The sequence below is a fragment of the Corvus cornix genome, chromosome 2, assembly GCF_000738735.6.
Source record: "Corvus cornix cornix isolate S_Up_H32 chromosome 2, ASM73873v5, whole genome shotgun sequence".
Lineage (NCBI taxonomy): Eukaryota > Metazoa > Chordata > Aves > Passeriformes > Corvidae > Corvus > Corvus cornix.
The window spans coordinates 19,382,055-19,401,512 of NC_046333.1; the positions used below are offsets into that span (position 1 = coordinate 19,382,055).

General features: G+C 36.7%; 1 protein-coding gene across 1 annotated transcript in view; it reads right to left on the reverse strand.

The window, feature by feature from the left end:
* Nucleotides 1-3,813: 3,813 nt before the first annotated feature.
* The window catches only part of MALRD1 (MAM and LDL receptor class A domain containing 1), a 239,387-nt gene continuing 223,742 nt past the window's right edge, over nt 3,814-19,458 (reverse strand). Inside the window, exons 36-40 of the mRNA XM_039549861.1 lie at nt 15,136-15,218; nt 14,957-15,047; nt 6,596-6,671; nt 4,887-4,943; nt 3,814-4,168 (exon numbers count right to left, since the gene is read on the reverse strand). Of these exons, the coding sequence (XP_039405795.1) occupies nt 4,061-4,168; nt 4,887-4,943; nt 6,596-6,671; nt 14,957-15,047; nt 15,136-15,218 (415 nt within the window). The 3' untranslated portion in view covers nt 3,814-4,060. The remainder of the gene's footprint in view (nt 4,169-4,886; nt 4,944-6,595; nt 6,672-14,956; nt 15,048-15,135; nt 15,219-19,458) is intronic.

Genomic DNA, 19,458 nt, shown 5'->3' on the forward strand with positions numbered 1-19,458 from the left:
TATGCACATTTGTAAGGAAGATTATCCAGTGAAAATCTTCCTATTATATACATATATTAATGAAATTTTGAGTTAATTAAAACAGTAGGAGTGGGATTAATATAATTAAATCTGGACATCTCCATTGCAGACATAATGTCTAGACTGTCTTTACAGGCAACAAAAAGAATTAGGAGCTTCTAGAATTCAATGTACTGCATTCTAGGGTAGGCATCTACCTGAGGACAAGATTAATTTAACCCCTGCCAGCTTGATGGCTACAAAAAGTGGACATTTTTTGTAGCTCCAGTGTTTATATTTGGCAGCATGTCTGATTAAGATGCAGCAGATCAGAGCAAAGATCTAAGTAATCCAAGAGCCTATCTCCAGATGTGTAAGCTACAGAAAGAGGTAATGAAAAAGTCGAAAGTTGCGCCTGAGGCCTCAGCCACAGCTGAACAAATAATGAAGGAACCATAAGGGGGAGCTGAGGACACCCTTGGCTTCAGGATGATCTCAGCAGACATATGCATGGCACAAGCTGGAGACAGAATTTAAAGAGGACAATGATATCAAGGAGGAACTGGGTGCCACCAACACCATGGAAACATAGGACTACAAGCACATTTAGGTTGAAAAGGACTTTTGGATGCCATCTAACCCATCCTCTAGGTAAAAACCATAATAACTTCAAAATTGGATCACGTGGTTGATCAGTTTTATCATCTTCACATACATCAGGCTGCTGCTGGTGAAACAGGGAAAGGATGAGAGAAAGTCACCAGCAGCAAACACCTGGACTACATCCATGGGCATATCCACTGTAATGACCAGCAGATGCAGGAAAGCATGGAGGCATGGGGCACCAGTGCAAAACACAGGTATGGCTGCACCAGTGCAACCACCGAACCCAAAGGGGAGCTCTGAGCAAGGCTCGAGCCCATCAGTATTGGCAAGGAGAAAGGTACACAGCCACAGGTTGTACTTCAGGTTTTGCAGACAGAGATAAGATCCTGCTCCCCTTCAACACCTTTTCCAAAACTGAGACGTTGTAGCCAGTGGCAGATGTTGAGGCAAGTATTGGAACAAGCTGCAAATACAGGGATGCTTTCTAAGACAAGATCCAGCCATCTGTGTGTGAAACATGATTGTTGATATGTACCGCAAATATATCTTGGATTGAAATGAAGGTTAGCCAAATCCAAGAGACTTGGTTGCTTGTATTCCTTATGATTGTGAGACCTCAGGAGCAAAACAACTCTGAGAGGACCATAATGACCACACTGAAAGTGGTATTGGGTTTTGTTGAAAGTTTGTCTTGTAATTTATTTCTGCTGTTACCTTGGATCATTAATGTACAAACATGTTTAAATTAGACTAGGTATAGTATTCATTGTCTGTGTAGAATATTTATCTTCCAATTTTTTCCCAGAAAAAAAAGTCATTTGGAAACAAATAATTTTTATTACATAAATTTTATGACAATAGCAGCATAAGCTTACAGAGGGTATTTAGCCAGGGGATATTATCAATTGGAAGAAGTAAGAAATCTATGTAGAAAATGTTAACAATATTTTTTTCCTGTATATTCATATCCTGTATATTTCCTTTAGATTTGTTCTTTAGATTTTGAAATTGAAATTGTGGAAAGGATGACTGAGAATATGAATCCTGTGAATTTGGTTTAAAGTACTGAAAAAATTCAGAAAATTAAATAAAAAGTAAAATTTATGTCTTAAACATTTCAGGCTGGGGCTGTTAGTCAGCTGAAACAATTACCATATATCAAATATAATTAAATCTGCTATTCTTCATTAAATAAGAAGAGAAAAAATTATTGAAGTTCAGGAAGATTAAAAGTCTGAATTTCAGCACTTTCTTTGTAATCATTCTGTCAATTATAAAAATTGAAAATTATTTTGGTGCAAGGCCTACCTTGTTTCAGAGATTATCCAGAAGAGTCACAGTTCTCTCAGGAGATAATTGCTGATGAGTAATATAATGTTCCTTGAGTTCTTCTACAAAAATTCTTTATAATCATCTACTTTTATTTGGGACATTAAAATATGATTACCATAAACAGTAAAATAAATATGGGGTTTTTTTTCCTCGTAAGGGAGAATGTGATAAAAGTCTACTATAACTATCGTTAATCCTATCCTTTTTGTTATAGTAATTTTTTACAGATATACATAGCATGACACAATGAATGGAGATTTAAGAACTATAGCATGACCAGCATTTTAGTGTCAAATGAAATTCTGCAAGCAGTGCTAGTCTATTGCAGAATAAATGAGAATTTGAGTACCTGGGCTTGACCATGTAGGAATGTTCAATGCCTGTTTATAATACAGAAATCAATCATCTCACACAGATTTATCAAAACATCAGAGTTCAGAAGCTGGATGCACATGGCACTTTCCTGGATCAAATGTATTCTCTGCATCTCAACCTAAGAGGTACAAATATAATAAGAAAATTCTATGTTTCAGTGATACTAATCTTGTTTCAGAAAGAAAACAGCATGTGTGATCACATTTCCTTTTTTAAAACCTTAATGAATAACACTTGGTAACTTTCAACTAAATGGCATTAAGGCAGGTGTGTGTATGAATGCAGCAGAGAGGCACTTGATGAGCATATTGCTGAAAAAGTGTGGGGAGAATGATGGGCAAACCTCATGCCTTGTTACTTCTGCTCCCCGTGAAAAAACAAATCAGACAAAAAAAAAATCTAAGTCAAAAAGTAGTTCTGTGCCCCCAGGTAGAAAGATCTGTAGGTATATGGAAAGATATATAGATAATATAGAAAGATATAGGTTATGGTTATGCTAGGAAGAAAAAGTGAAAGAAAAACAAAACACTGCCAAACCCAAACCCAAACCCAAACCAAGGAGCCCTGTGCATGATGGAATGATGTATGCTTTTTTTTGTCTGGAATCTCAAAAGTCTAATAAATGTCAAGGAATTCAGCTTTCCCTGAATGAAGGTATTAACAGAGATACCATCTACAGTGCAGATGTCTGTTTTTATGCAATTTATAGGAGTTTAGTAACTTTAAAACTTGCCAATGGGTTTAAAATTAAGCAGACTGTAGAAATACAGGGAGGGAGAAAACACAAGCACAGCAGGAACACTTAAGCCTTCAAGCTAAAAATGACGATCGTGTAATGCAAGTGGGTATTATGGAAGATGACATTTTGTCAGGTTATTTAAAGCGTAAACACTGTAACAAGCTATGCCTGGTACCACAGAGGATGACAATCAAAATCACAAGGCACTCCAGAATTCCTCCCCAATATCTTTCTCATGGAGGCATGGGCTGACATAAGTTTCAGCTGTGTGGGAGGCCAACCTATTCAGCAGAAATATGGTTTCCTGAACATGCCCGTTTCCACCCTCTGTCAACCATGAAGCTAAATTTATCAGTAGCACTGTGGTCAGCACTGCAGAACCACAGAGCTGACCAGAGGGAAATTTGTTCAGATATAACTATCAAGGCTAATATTAAAAATATTTTTTAAAAATAAGTGCATCTACTGGTATGTCACATAGATGAATCACATGCTGAGCTGATATTCAAATCCATGATTCATGACCACTCTCAATTTAGTTCGATATGTTTCTAATTTTATAAAGACTTTTCTTTTGCTTCTGCATCTTGGAACACTAAAAGAGTCGGTTAAAATCCCTTTCTAATGCAAAATTACAGAATCGTTTAAGTTATCATTTCTCAAATAATGGACATAAAAATATGATTCCCAAACCTTAAGAATCTGGATTTGATTAAACATTTTATTAACATACTAGAATTTGAACTGCACAAATGTAAAATGAATTCATGGTTATAATTATCAATCTCTTTCTGCACCAACAGAAATTACAGAAGACTATATATAATTATATTTTACTTATGTATGGATTTTATATTAAATATAAATTTACTTTCTGAACATAATTGTTTTAATAAAAGTAATTTTGTGACGAGTTATTAATTCATATTGCAAATACTACAGTATCATGACACTTTCAGATTTTATAACAAATCTTTAGGCAAAGTTATAATCAATATTGATCCTGTTTTATGTTTGTGTTTTCAAGGAACTGCATAATTTCTCCATGTCTTCTGCTGCTACACCATAGAGAGGATTTGGAAAAGAAGTATCATTCACATCTTCATTGAATGGATACTAAAACAAAAAAGAATTATATTTAAAATCCAAGTAATTAAATTAATTTTTTAAAATGCACATGCAAATGGCTGTAGCATCATTATAGAAGTGACATATTAAAAGAAAACCGTAAAATCGCTAAATATTTTTAGACCAGACTTTCAGCTGATTAGCATAGCTCCACGAAAACAATTACCTACCACATGCACCTGATCAAGTTATTTAACCTACTTCTGTATCTGTTTCCACCTTTTTTCCCCTTGTCTGCAGAGTCCTTGCTCTAATATACATTTAGAATTATTTTAGGGCAATCTGAATACAATAGTGTAATTGCATTGGCTCGCTAATTTTGGTACATGGTATTGTAATTTCCTTTTATTCAAGAGAATGGTTCTAATTTCCTTGAATGAGGAATGTACGAGAAAATAGGTAATATGAACTCTTCAGGTAAGGATTTCAAGAATTCTAAACATTTTCTTCAGCATCTGCCCAGACTGAAACGTTTTGAATTAGTGTATGGTGTAACAAGTAGCTATGATGAGCAACATTAATAAAATTGTTATTATGAGGTCGTTGCCAACCAATTCAGTCCCAGTAATCTTTCTCAGATTCCCAGAGGTGCTAACGTTATAAGTAGCAAGACACCATTGACTTTAAGCGATATTTTTCCCTTTCCTCTGCAAATGAACTTCCTTTACTAGCCCAACACATACCCTAGAAATGTGTTATTACATACCTCATGCCATGGAGAAACACTGATTTGAATGGCAGGCGAGGTGGCATACCCAGGAGGCTATAAAAAGACAAAAACTGCTTCAGAATATTTTTAGTGAGCTGAAAATAATATATTCTGCCATGTGGTGCCTGGGTAGCACACTCTATGGATCCAAAATGACGAGGCAGTATTATGAGCAAGAGCGTAGCTATGCTAAGCCCACATGGTTTTGGTGTTCAGAAAGGTTCAGAAGAATTGTTCTTTATGAAACTCAAGAGACTCCCACAAGTGCATAACTTGTGAGTATTCAGCTCGAGATAAGAGCTTTTGCTCACAGTTTGTCATATCTTTTGATTGATGGTATACCATTCAGATTTAAGTCTCACCAGACTTGGAGAAAACTCATAATTCCTGTTTTCTTTTAAAAAGAAGAATTAGTGTAAACATGTATTTTCCCAGTCTCAGAGAAAATAGAGGAAATTCTGATACATGGCTGGACTTCAATCACAATGCCTGGGGCTGTCTTCCATGAAAATGTCTCTCCCTACTCTGTGCTTCTGTTTTTCAACTTGCTATTAAATGAAGCCTGTCAGGAATCTATTTTTACTAAAATAAAAATGTCCTGATAAATTGGACATGATTGTTATGGGAATGTTTCCAACTTGGAGCTCTCACAAACTCCAACCTAAAAGTGAATTCATTTGATCTAATGTCTCTAAAATCAGGTGTAAGGACCCTTTTATAGAAAGTAAATGGCATGTCATAGTTAATCCTATTCAAAGCTGCAGTAGAATCTTATATTATTGACTGTGCAAAGAACAAGGAAGTTTTATTTTCTATTTCAAACCAAGCCTAGCTCTTCCAATGCTAATAAGGGTAGTATCAAAATGAGGGCAGGAAGGATACTTTAAATACTCCAAGGTTCTTTGTCTATATTATTTTAAATTATAAGCAAAATACCAGAGATATCTTCATTTTAAGTCATTTATTTCTTGTTAAATGTAAGACATGAATTTTAGATATCATTGTAATTTGATAATTAAATCTTGCCTTTAAGTCTTTTGCTGCAATATGTTCACTTTTCTATACACAATTTATTCAAAAATTTCTTTGTTACTCTATCAGTCTCTTAATTCTGATCAGCAAATGGTACTAGGGAAATCTGTGACCATTCACTTGTTTAGTGTCAAGGTGAATTTTACAGTGATGGGAATTGTGATGTACATTTAAGGTACTGGGAAGGATTCTAAACTGTTTTATTAAAGTTAAGTGAGTGTGGGAAGGCAGCTTGGCTGCTGAATGATGCATTTTGTGTTTTTATTGTTGTTGGTGTGTTTCTGCTGTTGTGTGTTTGATTTTTTGGATGGTTTTTCTTGGTTTTTTGTTTGCTTGTTTGTTTTTTTCCCAGATACAAAAGGAGACAAGTCCCACTGAGATTCTTCTTATCTGTGTGTGGGTAAATATTTAATCCAAACCACCTTTTTTTCCTCCGAATCACCAGCCCATAGTCATAATAGTTATAAATATTGAAATGTTGTCAAAACTGATTTCAAACATTCCCATGTTTTCAAAATGCACTGGAACTGATCTGAGTACTGAGTCAATTTCTAATTCTCACTTCTTTTATTAAATAGCATTCACTGAGGGACTACACTCCTTTAATAGAAAACTATTTGAGGACTACAGCCTCACATTTTTCTGCACATATGGAAGCAGCTGTTGCTACTTACCTTTACTTTCCCAGATGAACTAAGGTCTTTGTACAATGGATTGGCAAATGAAGAAATAGCAGTTTCCTGCACTTTCCTTGAGAAGTCAAACAAAAAAAAGAGGAAAAACACCCACTATATCACACAGGTTGTCAAAGAACAAAGCAGTTTAAGGTTGAAAAGACTGGACTCCAAAAAAGTAGGTGGCTAAATACATTTACAACTGAGTTCTACTGAAATTAATGAAATTGAACCAATATTCTGTATAAATAATATTTAGGTTAAAATAATAATTTTTCATTTGTTGCTCCTAAAAATATATATGCTTTTGGATGTGCATAGAACTATTTAGTATTAATAAAATGCATGTATAGTGCTATATATTAAATATAACATATTGCCGTAAAAGTTGCATTGCTATAATTTGTGTGCAAGGGATGAGATCATGTTCTTTCTGTGTTTTGCTATCACATTGAAATTCAGCTATTAACATGGTCTTCGGCTCCAAGTTCAAGAACATTTTAGTTATTTGTTATAAGTACTCCACTTTTCCAATTAATTGGAAAAGAACTTGTATTTTGGGTCAAAATCATCAGCATCAGTTTTAAAGCTATAGAAGCTACCCATATCTTTTGCTACAATGCCAGGAATAAGTAATCACTTGAGGTATTGAAATGCAAAATTTTCATTAACACAATGCCTTAAACAATTTTTAATAGATTAATAGGACTAATTTTGCCATTTATGGGTCTCATGTCCATTACCCCATCTAGAGGTTTAAAGATATGCTTTCCTGATAGAGGTCTTCACATATCCTCATTTTTTTGGAAGCACTTATGACGTGTGCAGTTAAGCAGAATGGGGGTGGAATTTGCAGCCTAGATCTAAATTTTTTTCCCCTATAGATGACTTGTTGCCAATATTCCACAATGCTTGAAATCACAGAATCATTTAGGTTGGACAAGAGCACTAAGATCACCGAGTCCAACCTTTGACTGATCACCACCTTGTCAGCTGTACTAAGTGCCACGTCCAGTCCCTTCCACCTCCAGGTTTGGTGACTCCACCTCCATGGGCAGTCTGTTCCAATGCTTAGCAACCGTTTCTGTGAAGAAATTCTTCCTGATGTCCAACTTGAAGTCCCCTGGCACAGCTTGAGGCCGTGTCCTCTTGTCCTGTCACTTGTTGCTGGGAGAAGAGACTGACCTGGCCACAACCTCCTACCTCAGGCAGTTGTAGAGAGCAATAAGGTCTCCACTGACCCTCCTTTTCCCCAGGCTAAACACCTCCTGCTCCCTCAACTGTTCATCACAGAAGTTGATCTCTAGACCCTTCACCATCTTTGTTGCTCTGGACACTACAGCACCTCAAAGTCTTGTAGTGGGAAGCCCAGAACCATCAAAGCTGTTCCAATACTATATAAAAAGCAACAGATGTATTAGTTAAAATTACTGAAGAATGAATCAGAAGCTAATCTTTGCTTTTGAAGAGATGCATTTAGTTTTTTGGGATTTTTTCCACAGTTTTTTTTATGAATAAGAGCATATGCCTTGTGTACATAGAAATCTGTGCATGTACAGTATTCTAAGACAAAAAATTTCCCTAAAGCTTCCCATCAATCTTCATGATGGAGAAATAAATTTTCTTGTATTAAAAAGTGTTTCTGTTCCAAAGCTGCTCCTACAGGTGGTTGAAGCAGTGTCTCCCTAGAAGGTGATAGACAGGCTCTATGTTACTGTGGTAGGCAGGACTGAGGGGACAAGAGTAGTCACAGGAGCACAGCCCATGGAGATCTTGGGAAGGGAAGCTGCTCCTCAGTGGGAACCACAGAGGAGAACACACTGAATGATTTCTTTTGCAAATAATGAAAACCAGAATGGCTGCTTGGGAGGAGAACACAAGTAAGGTACAGGAATATTCTACCTTATGAATTAAATCAGTGCAAGAAACTAAGTTTGGGTTTTAGTCTAAACCAGACATGTTTCCCTAAAATTTTTCACAAGACTGTCAGAAAGTAATTGCTTCTAATGCCAGTCTCATAATTTATTTTGATTACCTGACACAACAATGGGGAGGGCTGAATATTTGAACCTGTTGATTTTTTCATTTGATTTTATCTTAACTGTAATAAATCATGATATTCTGATTCATTTAGTTAGCTTAGTGAAGCAATGATATATTAGATTATTTATATATTAAACCTTTATTTGCATCCCAGTTCTCCTGAATAAATTCCAGAAAATGTGTACAAAATTTACTTTTTACTCTAAAATGAAAGCATGGCTCACAAAATCTGAGGCCAGAAGCAAACTCAGATGAGAAGTTTTCAAGGAGATTGGCTCTGCTTCTAAACAAGTGCCCAAAGGGCCAGACTTGCATGCCTTGATTTTGGTGTCTCATTTAGACGTCACAAACCAACTGTATGGCCTAAAAGCATGATACAGAATTAAACGAATCAGTTCTGCTTACAGTCAGTCAAGACACTTCCAAAGGGCATCCCAAGTCACACAATCCTCAGTGTGAAGCACCCTTACTGTGCCAATAGCAAACGGTGAGGGTACGGACAAGTCTGATTCATCACTCGCTGCTCCATTCAACTGAAGCAGTTTGTGCAAGACCTATATACGGCTTTTTTGGGCAAGAACATGCTGAGAACTTAGGTCTGTCCTGAGGGCAGGAAAGTGCTGAACACAGATCTCCAGCTTCCTCTACAAGGAGGATAACTAACCAGAAGGATACTGTGCCAAACTGTGGGCACCAAAAACAGTGCTGGCCAAGTTCTTCCAACAGCGTGTTTGTGGTTGCTGTGCTTAGTGCTGAAATCAGTCCTGTCTATGTCTCAAGCATTAAAATGGATTTTTAATTCAGCAGATTTCAGGTGCCCCCCCACTCTAGATCTGAATCATGAAATGTGCATGTATTGGTCACCTAATCTTAGCGATAATGGGAATTTTATGGCCAAAAATATGGGCGCTGCTTGAATTTATGCACCACAAACTTAGGTGGAAAATGAGCCTTCTTAAGTTCTCTCCTGTTCTTAAGAACATTTTTGCCAAAGCAGGGCTTTGAAAGTCACCTTGAGCATATTAACTTACACGTAATTTATGTTACACATGCACACAACATATATAAACACATAGATCCATACATATGAATATGTTTATACAAACATATATATTGTTACCCCCTGATTGTGAATGCAGCAAGCAATTCTTTCTAAGGGATATCAATAGTTATCCTTAAAATTTCAGAAATGTTTTCAAATTACTTAAAAGACCTTAAAGAATATGCGAGTGAAAATTTAATCACGTTTATACAAGTGCTAGAATCTATCAATTGGATGAAGTGGTAATTGCAGTGAAAAAGGAAAAAAAAAAGTTAAAAAAAGTGAAAAATACTCAAATAAGTGTGTAAGGTAGTTTAGAGAGAACTGGGTTTTCTAACATAACCAGAATTACCGCAATAGGAAAGGAGACGATTAATCATCTTGGGTTGAGGTAACATAAGGCATAGTTTGCTAAGCTCGTCTGCATTCTGTAGTAGCAAAAACTACTGCCTTATCAGAGGTTTCTCCAGTACAATTTCACAAAGATAGGAAGAAGTTGTATGCTCCACAAAATACCCACCAGCGTATAAACAGACTGCTGAGTAACATAATTCTTATTAATGGAAAATTAAATATCTAGATTTCTTTCTCTTTAATTCAAGAGCTCATAATTTTGTACTTTTCAATGTACCTTCCAAAGAAAACCCAAATCTTTTATACAAGACACAGATTTTCATGAAATACAGTACTAGAGGAATGCTTATCATGTGGTTCATAACAATGACAAAATCCTACTGGGCCAAAGATTTAATTACAATTAAAATACTAATTAAAATAAATCCTTAAAAAAAATTTTAACGATGTGCTAAAGCTCCAGTTCTAAACAGAAACTAAACCCCAAGATCTTAATTTCTGAAGTGTATTTAAAATCTTTTCAGCTAAATTTAGGTTTGCTGAAGTAGGCTATATTTTGCACATCCCATGAAAGTAAAAGGAGGCATGATGCAAGGAGAGAAGACTTTCCAAAAGCTGCATCTAAAATAATGTACAAGTCACTTGGATGTTTGATTTGACTATTAATATGCTGTCTGGGTTTCCTAAGTCTGTACTTTGTACCTTTTGAGTCATTTTAGGGAATATTTTTTTTAAATCAGTCCTTTGCAACTTTCATCTTAGTGATCTTGAAGGCTACAGACTACAGGGATTGGCTCTGTTTCAGCATGTTTCCTCTTGTTTCTATGCAATCATTCCTATGTGTGGTGGTCATGAGATGTACATCTCAGAAAAACGGAAGACTTCTGACTACAGTACTCATCCTTCAGAACAAAAATATTCTGCAGAAGAATGAATGGATTTGGGTAGCAGCATTAGACTAATACAACAATTCCCAAACAACAGTTATGGCTGATGCTTCCAAATTTTGGTTTACTTTTTCCCATAAAACTGCACTTTTTCTCCCATTATACATGAACTGTATCTGTCTCTGTTCCAGTTCACAAGCTGAAAATGATTCAATAAATGTCATTATACTATCATTCTGTTTATCACTTTGGGATGTAGGAAGAGAGGCACAGCCAGCAATGACCTCTGGCAGCCCTTCAAATCTGTTTGGAGAGCTTCCCTTGGAATACACCATCCGTTCCTCCACACCAGACCTCCAGAAGGGTATGGCCTAATTGCAGAAAGTCTGGCAAGAGCAACTGGGAATCATCATAATTATAAGTAAACCTTAACTATGGAGAAAGGCAAAAGCACTGAGCTTCTTTAGCCTGAAAAAAGCAGCCTGTAAGGAGGCATGACAACTGCCTTCAAGAACAGAAAAAGGAGGAAGGGAATGATCTGTTATTGTCCATAGGGAATAGGAATGAAATTATAAACAGACATATAAGTAGTTAGAAAACAACTTTCTAACTGTAAACTTCTTTCTACCCAAGGTACCAATATAGCCCGAGGATGCCATCAAATTCATGTTGATAGAGGTTTTTAAATGCAAACTCAGGAGTGATACAATTGAGTCTGTGATGTGGCAGGATGAAAAATGGCCTCTGTGGGCCCTTTCTTCCCATGATTTTCTATCATTTTAAAATACTTTCTTGGAACACCTCAGTTTTTCACTCTTTTGCTTGTGTGACAAGATACATTGCTGATATGCTCTGGAAAATTTAATGTACTGTGTTCATTAAGATTGACAAGACTGATAATAGCTGTGGTACATTGGCCTTGTAGCTGATGGCACAGATCAAGAACAGGAAAAAAACAAACTGAAAGGACCAGGGATGTTGTCTGCTTTGGAGGCAACAGCAAAAAGGCATAGCTTGGCTGGGCAGAAAGTTAATTACTTTTCATACTCTCATATTTCAAATTACAATGAAGCATTAGAAGGCAGCTGCAACAAAAAGGAAGCTAAAATGAAGTTTTTCTTTTATTTGGTCAATAAGGACAGATGTCACTGATGGAGTGGAGTAACTGGCAGCCTTCCCTTCTGGATTAGGAAACATCATCTCTATAGTGCAAACAGGAATGAGAGAAACTCATAAGCTTCCCTGATTTGGGGTTTCTGGGTTACAAAAGGTTCACATATCCCCATCTGGGGACTGGGAAGTATCTGGCATATCTGAATGCCATCATGGTAATGAAGTACGCTGCTGCCAAGCCATGTAAGGCTGCTTTTGTCCATCAGGAAGTAAACTTACATGGTGACTTCCAATAACTCCCGCTCAGTAACGGGAGCCTTTAAAGCCTGCAGATCAGAAATTAAATTCGGCAAAGGAGATGGAAAAGGACAGAGCAAAGGGGAAGTGAGGCATCCTTTCTGGGTTGAAAGGAAGGGTTAAGGCACTATTAATGTTTCTAGAGAAGAAGAAGAAGAGGGACAAATGTGAATTAGGTTCTCACTGCTGTTAGTGACAAATTTCTAACCGACAATTGCCTGAGGGGTCCCCAGCCTACCCCTACTGCCTCCTACCAGGTTTTATGATTAAAAAAAAAGAGTTATATTGGACTCTTGAACTTCTCCAGCTCTTGTGCACATTTCTGTACTATTTCCATTGAGACTTAGATGGACCTGCACACCATTTTAAGATGTTGTGGGAGCTAGCACCGACAACTCCTAATGTGCCTCTGGAGAGCCACCTGCCAATGCCTGCATGGGTGGGTCTATACCAGTAAAACAAGAGGATACTAATAGAAATTACATAAAAACAGCTAGAAAATAAATCTATCAAAAGGTAGTAAATACAGCTTCAAGTGCGAGGCAGCTTCCCTAGAGTGACTCTAGTGCCTAATGACTTTAAGAAAACTACATGGGTCAGGAGGGCTAAAAGCAGACAGAAGAGAAAACTAACTGTAGGAAAGTATCATTTATGTGCCAGTAAATTCCTCTCATTCATCAAATCCCTTAAAAAAAATTAGGAATAAAGTCTCACTCCTCTTTGTGGTACTGTCACATTGTACATTTTACAGACTTACGCAAACACAAATCACTTCTTATTATAAAGTCTTATCCTAAAGATCCAAACTTCAGTACAACACCATTGGCTGCATTTTGACTGGTCCCTTCTGGTTAGTGATTAAGCAGTTCAGGAATAACTTGCTTTAATTTACTACTATGTTTCCAGCTGTGATTTTTGTATACCAAATCATGGCAGCCACTATGTAGTTGAAGAGGAAGAGGTAAACTGCCTGGATGAGCTTATCTTCTCAAATTCAAAGTTTTGGATTTCATTGTTTTCACAATTTCAAACAAATTGCCATTTATTAGCTAGATTATTTCTTAGCAAGATGCTTATAAAAAGCATTTTAACTTACATGTTGAGTCAACTGCAATTAAAAACAAGAGAAATAAAAACTTTTGTTTGTAGTGTGGGCAAAAATAATTTGACAATCTCAGTTTCTAATAGACAAAACTTGTAATCACAAAAATTTCCATCATCATAATTTACCTTTATGGAAACTCCAAAGAAAACAATCAAGACCTCAAGCTTTGTTCTGTAAGCTTGTCCAACCCTGTCTTTCACAGCTCTAGTTCTCTGCATATCAAGGCTGTGGTATATTCTTAGAGCCATACTAAGAAGATCCTCATTCATCCCTGTTTTAATACATACCTAATAGGACCATATTGTGTAGCATCATATTGCAACAGGGTAAAAAAAAGACTACTTTTTTTAAGCATATAATTACAAGAGAAGAAGAAATATTCCTTGAATACAGATATGTGGGTAAAAGAGATGTGAATGGCAGTGCAGTAACCTTTAAGCAGATATTTATTCAAGAAAAAGGTAGGAGGAAGCGTTGAGAGCACAGGAGAAGTAGTGTAAGAAAAACCAATATTTTTTAATTAAAACACCATCAAATATGTTTTGAGAAATTAACCTTTTTCTTCCCAAGATAACTACTGAAATCACGAAAAAAACCCCAAAATCCAGCAGCTCTTACAATACAAGTAATCTTGCAGTTCTGAAGTGCTTTTCCATATGTGTGCCTTAGCAGGTTGTATTAATGTGAATGAATTAAATCTTAAAGACACATGAAATCAGATAAGGAAATGTTATTCCTGCTTTAAAGAAGAGGAAGGAGATGTAAGGAAAGCAGGTGAAGCTATGCACTCAATTAACAGAAGCCCAACCAATAAAGGTTCCTGCTTCAACATTTTGCTGCTGTGTCCATAGACAGCTCTACCTGTCAGGGGAGCATGCAGAGATAGGAGACATGTCAGCAGCAATAATGTCCGGGCAGGAGTCTGCACAGTTTAGTAGATACTTTGGGAGATAACAACATCCCCAAAGAGAGGAAAGTCTATAGCAGAGAACAAGTTTAAAGGAAAAGAGACAGCTTTGAAGATGAACTCTGGAGAAGAAAATGAAGGCTGAGGAAAATCTAGCAATGCAAAAATGGACAAGAAAACGCACAACAGGAGTTGTGTGAAGCAATACAGAAGTTAGAGAAAAGCAAACAAAAAGAACCTCTTATATTAGGGAGGAGAGAAAAAGCAGAGCTTATCAGAGGCATGACAGGAAGGGCTTGTAAATACATCTGTGAAATAGTGAATTGTCATTTGAAGGCATATCCTAAAAAACTCTGTATTTTATAATTTAAGAGTACTCATATGATGCTCCAGTCAAAACATTCTAGGCAATCAAGCCATTGCTCATTGTTTCCAGACTGGGTCCACTAAGGTCAGCTTTTGTCACAAAGTTATGTTTTCTGCTCAGTGCTGCATACGAAGACAGATTGTCTTCAGGGAAGATTTAAAAGTTGAAACCAATGAGCCTGGGCAGTTGGCCATTGCTTTGTGCCATATTTGTGTCTGCTATACGCAAAATAAAAGTTTCACTTACTTTTCTGGCACTTTTGTCTTCAAAAGAAAATATAAGGCAGCAGCTGTAATTTTAATCAGTAAGAAACTGATACCAAATCCAATCCAAATATCTGCAAAATAAGAGCAATCAAAGACAGAAATAAGTAAAATGAAAGACTCAAAGAATTAATTGAAAGATATTTCTTTTTACAGACCTACCATTTTGTAGCAGACTTGAAGTTGGAGGCTGAAGAGGCATAGCACTTATGTGGCAACGGTTTCCTTTCCATCCTTTTCCACATCTGTGAATAGAACAGGAATTTTTGAAAAAGGGAGAGAAGAAAGGATCAGAAACAGTGATGAGCACAGAGGAAATGCCAATGTTTTGAGCACTTTTGCCAGAGACTAAAGCTTATCCGGGAATCACAAAGAGCAGCATCAAAGTTAATATAATGGAATATAAGTGAGAAATATACAAAACAAACTTAGAAGAGAAGAAAATAAAATAAAACTCAGTTCAAAGACTAGAATTGGCTTTCTTGTCCATACTGCCATCATATTGTTCTCTCACAGCAAAAGAAATTTGACTAATTTCCCTGTATCACCCAGGTGAGGGCTAAATATATTTCCGAGTTGAGGAACTGGGACCCTAATGTAGAGAAAGACACAGAATTAGATATGAGAAAGATGTTTTTCTCTCATCACCTCATTTGCCTCTCTTGTTTTTCCATTTTTTTGTAAAAATGATACCTCTCCAAAAAATGCCTCGTCAAAGCCAAAGCTACACTTGACTGGAGCCATGTAAAATTATTCCTAAGTTTCTGTTTGGTAAAATCCAGTCTTGATTTGAAGTGGCCAAAATACAAAATATCTGACACAAGCTTTGCTCTTTTGATTTACACTTGTTGCTTAATGGTTAATCACATTAATCAGAAAGGTCTGTATCAGTTGTCACTTCAATTTGCCTCGATTAAGCCTTTGTCTACTTGCTTTTACTGTGGCCTTCTCTCTCCACCAGAAGGAAGGGACCCTGGACACCCAGGTGAGGGTCAGCTGCCTTTGCTGAGACACATGTGGTTTGGGGAATCTCAAACTGGCTGCAGTGTAAAGGGTTATCAGGGGGATGGCCACATACCGACATCTGAATTTCAGGCACCCCACATGATGGAACTCCACCTTGAGTGTACTGATGGAATGACTTCTACCAGCTTTCCAATTATATGTATGGCTGGTGATGTATGAGCTTCCTAAATTTTAAACTCTTTTTAGAAGGGACCATCAGAAAGAAGTGATGGTAGTAGTCCAGTTTCAGTCCTACTAATGTCAAATGCATGGAAAATTCATTTCACTTATGATTTCTGTCTTTACAGTTTCACAAACTATTAATGTGGGCTGGAATGTATATCGAGATGCTTTCTAACTGCAACACCACAATTTTTTTCCATAGTCACCAATTTTTAAAATGTAATTTTGAAATTGTGGTTTCCTCTCCTTAAATATGTAGTGCGAAACTTCACATATACACAATTAAGTCTTTAAATTAATGTTATTTAACTTGAACATGTGAGAGAGGACTTCCTGCTATTTGCCATAGTTTAGCACAAGGTATTGGCTACGTGCCTTACCCTAGCAGTTGCACACTGAGTTAAACCAGGCATTTCAGGAGATGAGTGCTTCATTTTCCAGAAAATGACTTAAGAGTGGTGGATGTAGGGAGAGGGAGGGTGGCATGATAGGAGCAGCAAGAATCTGCAGCTGCAGTGACAATTAGAATCCTTGAAGGATCAGGGCATGTCAGAAACCAGATCGATATCCCAGTTTCAGACATGACAGGAGGGTGACTTCACTAAAGACCAAAAGAGACTGGTGCACAATTTGTTGCAGTTCAGTGTCTGATTGAAAAACTGTGGCCAGAGACAATGGCATAAGGGAAGTACCAGCCCTACTCAAATGCAGTGGGCAGGGAGAGATTTTACTTAACCCATTTACCCCACAGATGGGTTTTCTGTGGTTAAAGGGTTATCTTGTTCAAGGTTAGTAATTGATATAATAATGAATCCTAGCTTTAGAAACTGGAGCCAGTAGCATATTCTGACGTGTTAACTTTAAAAAAAAAAAAGGTATAATTTCAGCTGACAGCTCTGGCTGATCTGGACACCCATCGTATTCAGTGACTGAAAATACCTGATATCTTCAATCCTCCTTCTTCAGCATACTACAAAAAATCATGTCATTCATAAGCTGCTCTTTTATGCAGACTGATGACATAAAAATGTCAAATTGCAGCTGGGCTCATACCAGGCTCTGTGGATCCATGTAGAAACATTGCAATCTGATGGTAATCACCCATCAAAAGAATTTTCTGATTGCTTTCAATTGTATAATTTCCTTTCTCCCTGTTTGCCAGATTTTCTGTTGAATTAGATATGCTTTTAACCAAAATTGGCCTCTTTCTTGTCACTGCAGAACTTACCTGACTGTAAAAGAATGAATAAGAAAACAGATTTGCAGCTGTGCACAAGCACTACTAAGAGTGGCAATGAGAGGTGCCATTTGCTGGTTTGGAGGCACCAGGGCATAACTCACCTCAGGGCTGCAAAGAGGTAGTTCTCATGAAGCAGATGTGTGTCCTGGTAGGAGTACAGGAAAGCTCTACTACACAGAAATATCTAAATATATATTCATATACTGCACTTCCATTTATTAATGGAATATTTCCACGTATTCATGCTATGTTTGAATCGTGGGTAAAAAAGTTAAGCATCTTTTAGTTTGTCTTCCTATACACACAGGTTTTATAATCAGCTACAAACTCTCTTGGGTTGGCCATTCATTCCTCTTCAAATCTCTGAATGCTACATGACACACACCACTTAGGAATCTGATGTCAGACTATCAATGTGCAATTTTGGCTAGTGAAATGATTTTCCACTGTGTCCATCTAGGTTGTTACCATAAGTGTCACCGACATTGCTTGGGGAAAAAAAGGGGGGTAAAAATGGATTAAGATGGAGCAAAGATAATATCTCTGGATAAGTTATATCCAGATATTATCTCTGGATAATATCTCTTGGTAAGCTATAAGGACAAATTCAAAAACAAATAGATGGGAAAAATATTGTAAAGCATGAAGCATGGGAACTATGAGGGAGAGGGAGGAGTCAAGGCAAAAAAAAGACAAAGATAGTAAAGACAACATAGCTAACCTTAAAGACCAGGATAGAAAAGGAGTGCTAAACAACAAAAAAATTTGAAGAGTGAGTGTATCAGTTGGTTAATTGCTCCCACATGTATCTTCACACATTAATTTATCTGTTATTTTTTAACTTTGACAGGGGATCTTAGCAATCATCCCTGCCACTGAGGTAAGATATAAGACTGCTCAAAAAATCTGAGTTACAATTTGGAGAGTCATTCAACTCTTTATAAGATTTCTTTTTTTTGTTACTAACAAAATTCCATCTTCTCAAAAAAAAAAAAAGAAAAAAGACAAGAAAAAGTAATAGTTACAGCTAGTTTAGAAGCCTGCAACTTTCAGTGAGGGTCCAAGAAAAACATGGGAAAATTGCTCATTAATATCCTTGGCTCTCAGATGATACAAACATTGCCTCTGGGTTTTAATGAAGCCAAACATTTCTGTGCCCAGAATACAGGGAAGTTTGTCTTAAATATTCAAAACAATCTTGTTTCATAGATGTGTTGCAAGATTTTTTTCCTTTTATAGCTATCATCTGTAGAAACTCTAGCTGATTACAGTGATAGCTGTGGTGGAGAAATCACTCTCTAACTTGAGAGGAGAGAATAAAATGAGATTTCTGGTACCAATATTTGCCAGTAACTTAGATTAGAGAAGATAACAGTTCTACAATATGAAGGCAAATAAAATATAAATATTTTTTTATCGAACTTCTCCAGTTATTTCACTCTACTAGAAAGCTGAGGGATACTTTCAAAACAAACAAATATTTTAGGTATGGTCTTCTATAGAATAGTTGGAGGTTTTGGTAAGAAATCCAGAAGATTGAGAATCTTTTACAGGTTTGAAAATGCTATACCACTATATATGATTTTACATTTAACAAAATCCAGAAATCATTGCAGGCAATAACCAGCCAATCAAACTATTTTAGAAGCTATGCAAAACTTACATGACAAAACACAGAACCTATTAAGAAATGAGGTACATGTACCCCCTTCTGTGAGTCTGACTCCCCAGAGCCTTCTGCCTGTACAGTCTTTTGCAGCTGTGTAAGCTGGGTATTGAAATGATGTTCTTGTCATCTACTGACTTTTCCTGTAGGCTTCACACTCTGTCCAATGCATGAAGTATGAGGCAGTTGATACAACACTGGAAGAGTCCCTCTTTTCATTGAGGAATAAAATAAAAATATTGGGAAAAAAAGGTGGTAAGGGCAATCATGCTATTAGTTTACAGTGATTTTGAGGAGATGGATGAGGTTTGCTTAGGTGTTTGTACTGAGGGCACAGAATACATGTTTCTGTGCTTTTGCATTCACAATAAAATAGTCTCAACCCTCAGAC